A 10,247-nucleotide genomic window follows, 5' to 3' on the forward strand; every position below is an offset into this window, starting at 1 on the left:
ACAGTGTGAGAATACTGCAGTGGCAGCAAAGACCATTTCCCAATATTACAAGCAAGGGTTGGCCTATATAGTTTAAGTACAACATTGCCACTTTTTCTATTTGTATATATTTATTTTGTAAAAATCCTGTCCATTACCGTTTTGTCATTGAATGACCTCAGGTAAAATCGCATCATCACATCATCACATTAATTGAGTTGAATAATCGGGATTYTGTTCTTAGTCACTTCCTAAAAATTACTTTTGACACTCATTGGAGAAATGTGAGTCAGTGAACCTTGTCTCACCTGCTCTTTGCCTCCTGGTCTCCTGGGCAACACCGACTGAAACATTTCAGCTGACCCCACGCACGACCCCATCCCCGCCTTCAATCGGCGTGTCTAGCTGACGTCATTGTTATTGAGGCAGTGTAGCTCTGCCCATCGCGAGGACAACATTTTCCATCACAGATCTGATTCCTACTACAGAACCAGGACTGTTTAAGAACTGTACCTGTGCGTCTATCAGCCCCCATGGTGCTGCGAGCAAATGCGCTTACGACGAAGTGACTGACTGCCTGCTTAAACCTGTTTCGAGGAAAGCCTGTGGATGGTCCTATCCGCTGGGGTTCAACGCGCTAACATGTCAAGGTACCAGAGGACCCCCTTGAAAAACACCGACAATGTGGTCGAGGTCAAGAGCAAAGTAAGTGGCTGGTTTATTAATTTCACATTCATAATGCGGTTACCGTGGAACTCGTTAACCGCAGTTTATTTGCTGATAGGTTACCTTATCAGGCACGCGCATGGATAACACCTGCGGTGCTCAGGGCTAAACCAAATCAAGCGGTATAAATTGGATCTGTCAGTATTGCGCTATCCGCTCTTGAATTCCCCACGTAACTAATCATAATCAGAGCGGGAAACACTGATGTTGGTGCCTTTGTCGCCACGACGTTCTGAGACGGAGCAGCTTGGAACGTGTCTGCCTCTATTTCACTATGTAGTAGCCTAGGAGGCAATGGCAGTTTGCATTGTCGCTCTCGGCTATGGAAGTGCACTATCCGTTGCTGTTGTAATTTCTTCGAAATGTAGCGCGCTGTTTTGCCGCAGAATAGAGCGTAGTTGTACGCGGTTAATTATAACATTAGGCCTGGCTGATTAATTATGCATGAAACATGGTATTAGTAGCGATAAACCATAAGCTCACTGTCAATGAATTCACCGATTCACCATAAATGAATAGAGCACATAGGCCATAGCCTACCTGTAAAAAAAAATATTTACAATTTACAATAAATTATATATCCATTTATATATGTATTATCATTATCAGCCTACACGGGGTGATTATTCGTTTATTATTTTTTATCATCATCATCCTCATCAGTGTAGCACATTAAAATAAACTGTCTGTCAATTATACTCTGTCAATGTGTCTTTTTATAAAAATAATAGCATGACAATACTTTGAACACACATTGTCTGTCCTGGCAACACAGATGTTTTTCAGTAAAACCCACGTGTCTCTATGGACTTCTGTCACAAAGAACAAACATTGTAACTGCATTTATGGAAAGTGTTTAAATGGAGTTAATGACTCTGATTATTACTTTTTCAATGTTTTACTATTGTTGTTTGCTACAGGTCAGAATCTTTAACAATCTAGTATGCTCAGAATGCACCATACTAGTGTGTATGTCAAATTCTGACAATATGCTACGGATTGTGGTGTTTACTCTAAATGGAGATATCTATGCATGCATTCTCTGTGCAGTGTAATGTGCAGTGCAACTGCCTCACTGTCTGTCTCTGCTCACCAGTGATTTTTAACAACTTGTTGACAGTGGATTCTATTCTAATCATGTTTGTATGTCAAGTATGTGCCTCAGCTGCAGCGCAGCGTCTTAAAATGTATCAAAGGCAATGTCTCAAAGGCAAACAGGTTCTCTCTTTATKGTCAGTGTCTTCTTATTCTCTCTAATAGCTATGTGTTTGGTGGGAGAGAATATATGAATTAATAATGAAAAGAAAACACTCCAGCCTTTCACACGGTTCTACAGGAGGCTTGCTTCTCCAAACGAGTACAGACACTCATGACTCAGCAAAGTTGTTCTGCCTATTGGAGCCCTGGGATGGTGGGGGATAGAGTAGGAGCCGCTACACTAACCTGTCCATCACTCACTCACTCACTTGTTTTCTCCCACATTTACCATCACTTTCTACACACACAGACTTATTCTCACTTGATTACTTGCTATGTAGGTGATATTTAGGAAGAGTGGATTTAATCATAATCAAAATTATTTTCCAATCGTTTCGTTCTGAACAGAACCATACTTTTTTTTTGTTCTGTTCTGACCAGCAAAATAAAGTTCTCAACTGGTTCGAACAAAAAAAGTAACAGTTTATATCGTTCCTTTATGTTCTTTTTGAAAACTTGGATTTATATTTAATTTTTTACATTTAGCTCGATATTAAATTACTTCACCAGTCAGTGCGGATAGAGCAGCTTGCTATGGAGTGGCTAAGCGATAATTGTTTACACGTGCATTGGACAGATGTCAGACAAGTGTAGGGTGCGAAATGYGATGTGTGAAGAGAGAGGGTGGAGGACGAGGCTTAGCTTGAAGTGCTGGGCATCTTGTTATGACATGCATTATCTGAATTATACCTACGGAGGAGCAGCTTCAACGGAGGAACTTTTAATGTCTTTGACCTTCAGAGAGTTGGCTTAACGTTGGACCAAGATAGCTAACAAGCTTGTGTGTGCAGAGCGGCACCAGAATTAAAATAAAAACACGTCTTACCTTTTTGTAGTTAATAAATCCAATGTTAAACATGATACCTATAGTATCCTTAAACTTTTCACACGTACCAACAAATGGGTGTGATAATTCTACAGTGGTCCCTGTTGCATATGATCAAACCGGTGTGATTAGAAGGCTTGATTAGAACGTCCGATTGACACAACATTCAGCATTTGAGCTGGCCACACTTCTTTTTTTTCACAGAAACATTTTGCACAAACACAGTCCTTACAAAGTTATGTCCAGACTGTGACCAGTTTATTTTAGGATGGGATGATCAGACATTCATAGAAGTAGCTACACCATAACACAATCATCCAAACCGGAAAAATGTAGGCTACATTTGTTCTAGCGCTAACTGAGGAAAGATTGAGGTAACACAAGCAGTCATATACAGTGGGGAGAACAAGTATTTGATACACTGACGATTTTGCAGGTTTTCCTACTTACAAAGCATGTAGAGGTCTGTAATTTTTATCATAGGTACACTTCAACTGTGAGAGAAGGGAAAAATCCAGAAAATCACATTGTATGATTTTTAAGTAATTAATTGGCATTTTAGTGCATGACATAAGTATTTGATACATCAGAAAAGCAGAACTTAATATTTGGTACAGAAACCTTAGTTTGCAATTACAGAGATCATACGTTTCCTGTAGTTCTTGACCAGGTTTGCACACACTGCAGCAGGGATTTTGGCCCACTCCTCCATACAGACCTTCTCCAGATCCTTCAGGTTTCGGGGCTGTCGCTGGGCAATACGGACTTTCGGCTCCCTCCAAAGATTTTCTATTGGGTTCAGGTCTGGAGACTGGCTAGGCCACTCCAGGACCTTGAGATGCTTCTTACGGAGCCACTCCTTAGTTGCCCTGGCTGTGTGTTTCGGGTCGTTGTCATGCTGGAAGACCCAGCCACGACCCATCTTCAATGCTCTTACTGAGGGAAGGAGGTTGTTGGTCAAGATCTCGCGATACATGGCCCCATCCATCCTCTCCTCAATACGGTGCAGTTGTCCTGTCCCCTTTGCAGAAAAGCATCCCCAAAGAATGATGTTTCCACCTCCATGCTTCACGGTTGGGATGGTGTTCTTGGGGTTGTACTCATCCTTCTTCTTCCTCCAAACACGGCGAGTGGAGTTTAGACCAAAAAGCTCTATTTTTGTCTCATCAGACCACATGACCTTCTCCCATTCCTCCTCTGGATCATCCAGATGGTCATTGGCAAACTTCAGACGGGCCTGGACATGCGCTGGCTTGAGCAGGGGGACCTTGCGTGCGCTGCAGGATTTTAATCCATGACGGCGTAGTGTGTTACTAATGGTTTTCTTTGAGACTGTGGTCCCAGCTCTCTTCAGGTCATTGACCAGGTCCTGCCGTGTAGTTCTGGGCTGATCCCTCACATTCCTCATGATCATTGATGCCCCACGAGGTGAGATCTTGCATGGAGCCCCAGACCGAGGGTGATTGACCGTCATCTTGAACTTCTTCTATTTTCTTCTATTTTCTAATAATTGCACCAACAGTTGTTGCCTTCTCACCAAGCTGCTTGCCTATTGTCCTGTAGCCCATCCCAGCCTTGTACAGGTCTACAATTTATCCCTGATGTCCTTACACAGCTCTCTGGTCTTGGCCATTGTGGAGAGGTTGGAGTCTGTTTGATTGAGTGTGTGGACAGGTGTCTTTTATACAGGTAACGAGTTCAAACAGGTGCAGTTAATACAGGTAATGAGTGGAGAACAGGAGGGCTTCTTAAAGAAAAACTAACAGGTCTGTGAGAGCCGGAATTCTTACTGGTTGGTAGGTGATCAAATACTTATGTCATGCAATAAAATGCAAATTAATTACTTAAAAATCATACAATGTGATTTTCTGGATTTTTGTTTTAGATTCCGTCTCTCACAGTTGAAGTGTACCTATGATAAAAATGACAGACCTCTACATGCTTTGTAAGTAGGAAAACCTGCAAAATCGGCAGTGTATCAAATACTTGTTCTCCCCACTGTATATGGAAAGTAATCAGACGATGGGTAGATGCATGCTTGTTTTTTTCTCATCAACCAAAGATAATAAGAGGAGGCAAGATGAGTTTGGTCTGTTTATAGTATGCATGTTTATTAAGGGGGTGTGTCGTCTACGATCATCCACTTCCCTTCATTCACATCYGTGAGTTCACCCGAAAGATAAATGAACCATTCCTTCACCTCATTATAACATCTTTGGTCTGAGAGATTGTGACASCCAGAATGCTTKGTATAATGTCAACAGACATGGCGCCACACATAGCTGGCAAATAGCTTAGCTACTTGTCTTTTAGAAAATACAACTTGTTAGAAAATARTTAGAAATTGACAAGATGAAACATAGCCTATAGATAATTAGCAGGCAGCGCAGGTTAACTGTCCTGTTGCGTAACAATCACATTTTGGAACAGTGAGTGCATCTGACATCACGTGCACTTAACAACACTGCCCCTCATTTGATTCAAAACTTACTTTTTGTTATGTTTTTTTTGATTATTATTTTTTACTTTTATCTTTGAGAGTTTCAGAGTTCCTCTGTCCAGTGTCTGTGTTCTTTTTCCATCTTAATATTTTTCTTCTTATTGACAGTCTGAGATATGGCTTTTTCTTAGCAGCTCTGCCTAGAAGGCCAGCATACCGGAGTCGCATGGAGTTTCTCGCATGGGATAGCCTTCATTTCTCAGAACAAGAATAGTCTGACGAGTTTCAGAATAATTTTTTTCTGGACATTTTGAGCCTGTAATCGAACCCACAATTGCTGATGCTCCAGATACTCAACTAGTCTAAAGAAGGCCAGTTTTATTGCTTCTTCATCAGAAACAACAGTTTTCAGCTGTGCTAACTAATTACAAAACGGTTATCTAATGATCAATTAGCCTTTTAAAATTATAACTTGGATTAGCTAACACAACGTGCCATTGGAACACAGGAGTGATGGTTGCTGATAATAGGCCTCTGTACGCCGATGTAGATATTCCATAAAAAGTCTGCCGTTTCTAGCTACAATAGTCATTTACAACATTAACAATGTCTACACTGTATTTCTGATCAATTTGATGTAATTTTAAATGGACAAAATGTGCTTTTCTTTCAAAAACAAGGAATGTTTAAGTGACCTCAAACTTTTGAACGGTAGTTGATATCAACTCATACACCCTGTACTAGAGGTCGACCGATTATGATTTTTCAACGCCGATACCGATTATTGGAGGACCAAAAAAGCCGATACCGATTAATCTGACAATTTTTATTTATTGTATGAACACTTATTTTTAACTTAATACATCAATAAAATCAATTTAGCCTCAAACAAATAATGAACACATGTTTCAATTTGGTTTAAATAATGCAAAAACAAAGTGTTGGACAAGAAAGTAAAAGTGCAATATGTGCCATGTAAGAAAGCTAACGTTTAAGTTCCTTGCTTAGAACATGAGAACATATGAAAGCTGGTGGTTCCTTTTAACATGAGTCTTCAATATTCCCAGGTAAGACGTTTTAGGTTGTAGTTATTATAGGAATTATAGGACTATTTCTCTCTATACGATTTGTATTTCATATACCTTTGACTATTGGATGTTCTTATAGGCACTTTAGTATTGCCAGTGTAACAGTATAACGCTTCCGTCCCTCTCCCGCTCCTACCTGGGCTCGAACCAGGAACACATCAACAACAGCCACCCTCGAAGCAGCATTACCCATGCAGAGCAAGAGGAACAACTACTCCAAGTCTCAGAGCGAGTGACATTTGAAACGCTATTAGCGCACACCCCGCTAACTAGCTAGCCATTTCACATCGGTTACACCAGCCTAATCTCGGGAGTTGATAGGCTTGAAATCATAAACAGCGCAATGCTTGAAGCATTGCGAAGAGCTGCTGGCAAAACGCACGAAAGTGCTGTTTGAATGAATGCTTACGAGCCTGCTGGTGCCTACCATCGCTCAGTCAGACTGCTCTATCAAATCATAGAATTAATTATAACATAATAACACTCAGAAATACGAGCCTTAGTTTACGGATTCTACCATTTTAATGACCTATCAACTCGAAAACAAAACGTTTATTCTTTCAGTGAAATACGGAACCGTTCCGTTTTTATCTAACTGTCACGATCGTTGAAAAGTTGAGACCAAGGCGCAGCGTGAGTAGAGTTCCACATAGTTTTAATCAACTGAAACTCACCTAACAAAACAACAACCACCAAACGAAACGTGAAGCTACAGGTGTGCACTCAGGCAACTCAATGTAGTCAAGATCCCACAAACACAAAAGGGAAATGGCTACCTAAATATGATCCCCAATCAGAGACAATGATAAACAGCTGTCTCTGATTGGGAACCATATCAGGCCAACATAGACATACAAAAACCCTAGATGACCCACCCTAGTCACTATCACGCCCCAACCAACACAGAGAAAAAACAGCTTACTATGGTCAGGGCATGACAGTACCCCCTCCCTCCCGGACTCCGACCGCAAAACCTGACTTAATAGGGGAGGGTCCGGGAGGGAATCTAGGATGGATGACGCAGGGCATCGGGGGCAGCTCCGGTGTGGGGCGCATCGCCGGAAGCTCCGGACCGTGGGCCGTCGCTGGAGGCTCCGGACCGCGGATCGTCGCTGGAGGCTCCGGACCGGGGACCGTCTCAGGAGGTTCCCGGACCGTGGTCCGTCGCCGGAAGTGCCGGACTGGGAACTGTCGCCGGAAGCTCTGGACTGTGGAGGCGCACTGGAGGCCTGATGCGTGGGACCGGTACAGGTGGCACCGGGCTGATAATACGCACCTCAGGGCGAGTGCGGGGAGGAGGCACAGGATGTACTGGACTGTGGAGGCGCACTGGAGACCTGATGCGTGGGACCGTTACAGGTGGCACCGGGCTGATGACACGCACCTCAGGGCGAGTGCGGAGAGGAGACACAGGACGTACTGGACTGTGGAGGCGCACTGGAGGTCTAGAGCGCAGAGCTGGCACAAACCTTCCTGACTGGATACTCACTCCAGCCCGGCAAGTGCGGGAAGCTAGCACAGGACGCACTGGGCTGTGAAGGCGCACTGGAGACCTGATGCGTGGGACCGGTACAGGTGGCACCGGGCTGATGACACGCACCACAGCACGCACGCTCTGCAGCGCTCTCAATGCCAGCACCTCTCTCCGGAATCTTGCGTCGAACTCCTCACTCGACTCCCTGACTGGCTCTGGTTCACTCCTCGGCTCYGCCGACTGCTCCATGTGCCCTCCAAAACTTTTTTCTTGGTGTTGCCTCTCGTGCTTGCTCCGTTGAGCTATCTCCTCGTATCGTCGCCGTTCCGCTTTCGCTGCCTCTATTTCCTCCTTAGGACGGCGATACTCCCCGGCCTGCGTCCAGGGTCCTTTTCCATCGAGGTTCTCCTCCCAAGTCCACTCCTCCTGTACAAGCTGCTTGGTCCATTTTTGGTGGGATCTTCTGTCACGATCGTTGAAAAGAGTAGACCAAGGTGCAGCGTGAGTAGAGTTCCACAATTTTAATTAACTGAAACTCACCTAACAAAACAACAAACAACCAAACAAACAAAACGTGCAGCTACAGGTGTGCACTCAGGCAACTCAATGTAGACAAGATCCCACAAACACAAAAGGGAAATGGCTACCTAAAATATGATCCCCAATCAGAGACAACGATAAACAGCTGTCTCTGATTGGGAACCTCAGGGTACTGTCATGCCCTGACCATAGTAAGCTGTTTTGTCTCTGTGTTGGTTGGGGCGTGATAGTGACTAGGGTGGGTCATCTAGGGTTTTTGTATGTCTATGTTGGCCTGATATGGTTCCCAATCAGAGACAGCTGTTTATCGTTGTCTCTGATTGGGAACCATATCAGGCCAACATAAGTCTAAATATTCCTTTTACATTGCACAACCTTCAATGTTATGTCATAATTACGTAAAATTCTGGCAAATTAGTTTCGCAACGAGCCAGGCGGCCACACCTGTTGCATATACCCTGACTCGCGTGCAATGAACGCAAGAGAAGTGACACAATTTCACCTGGTTAATATTGCCTGCTAACTGGATTTCTATTAGCTAAATATGCAGGTTTAAAAATATATACTTCTGTGTATTGATTTTAAAGAAAGGCATTGATGTTTGATGTTTATGTTTAGGGACAGTCGTGCAACGATTGTGCTTTTTTCCGCAACATCCGCTTTTGTAAAATCATCCCCGTTTGGCGAAGTTGGCTGTCTTTGTTAGGAAGAAATAGTCTTCACACAGTTCGCAACGAGCCAGGCGGCCCAAATGCTGCATATACCCTGACTCTGTTGCAAGAGAAGTGACACAATTTTCCTAGTAAAAATAAATTCATGTTAGCAGACAATATTAACTAAATATGCAGGTTTAAAAATATATACTTGTGTATTRATTTTAAGAAAGGCATTGATGTTTATGGTTAGGTACACGTTGGAGCAACGACAGTCCTTTTTCACGAATGGGCACCGCATCGATTATATGCAACGCAGGACACGCTAGATAAACTAGTAATATCATCAACCATGTGTAGTTAACTAGTGATTATGATGATTGATTGTTTTTTATAAGATAAGTTTAATGCTAGCTAGCAACTTACCTTGGCTTCTTACTGCATTCGCCTAACAGGCAGGCTCCTCATGGAGTGCAAAGTAAGGCAGGTGGTTAGAGCGTTGGACTAGTTAACCGTAAGGTTGCAAGATTGAATCCCTGAGCTGACAAGGTGAAAATCTGTCGTTCTGCCCCTGAACAAGGCTGTGTCCAAAAATACCGATTTCCGATTGTTATGAAAACTTGAAATCGGCCCTAATTAATCGGCCATTACGATTAATCGGTCGACGTCTACCCTGTACTATGGAATCGGTACATCAAAAATCTCTTCCCAACTATTTTGCAATCTGTATGGCACAGCTGTCAACATCCTGGTCCTCAAATTAAACTGGTATACTTTCCTATTTATGCTATTTTTATTCCTCTGCCAGTTTTGATCCTTTATATTGGGCAGACAGACCAGTTCCCGACCTCCTCCCCRCTGCCACCTGCCTCCTCCATTTTTTKGGTGTAATGCTGTAATCAATTGGTTGTAATCTTGGATTGAGCAGACCTTTTGATACAATTCTGATAACTACATGAGAGACATAACTCTACCATTCCAATTTACAATATCATTTAAAAACAAAATACCCTATTCAAACATCTTTCCCATAAATATAGGTATTTTATCAACCATCACATTTGAGTTCAGCCATAATATTTGCTCTCTCTTTTCAGGGAGATGAAATTGAAATTATAGCCAGCTCTGCAATACTTGTTTGAAAAAGARARACACTTWAAAAAAAAAAGTATAATTTACAATTAATTGAAAATGAGACATGGCGATCCTTAGGAGTAGGCAGCGCCATAAGTAAGTGAGTAAACTGAGATATGACTAAGGAGTT

At 42.7% G+C, this 10,247-nt stretch overlaps 1 protein-coding gene across 1 annotated transcript in view; it reads left to right on the plus strand.

Annotated features, from left to right (window-relative positions):
• Positions 1-403: 403 nt before the first annotated feature.
• The window catches only part of LOC111962372 (partitioning defective 6 homolog alpha-like), a 49,063-nt gene continuing 39,219 nt past the window's right edge, over positions 404-10,247 (plus strand). Inside the window, exon 1 of the mRNA XM_023985413.2 lies at positions 404-684. Coding sequence (XP_023841181.1) covers positions 589-684 — 96 coding nt within the window. The 5' untranslated portion in view covers positions 404-588. The remainder of the gene's footprint in view (positions 685-10,247) is intronic.

The sequence above is a fragment of the Salvelinus sp. IW2-2015 genome, linkage group LG4q.1:29, assembly GCF_002910315.2.
Source record: "Salvelinus sp. IW2-2015 linkage group LG4q.1:29, ASM291031v2, whole genome shotgun sequence".
Taxonomy (NCBI): Eukaryota; Metazoa; Chordata; class Actinopteri; order Salmoniformes; family Salmonidae; genus Salvelinus; species Salvelinus sp. IW2-2015.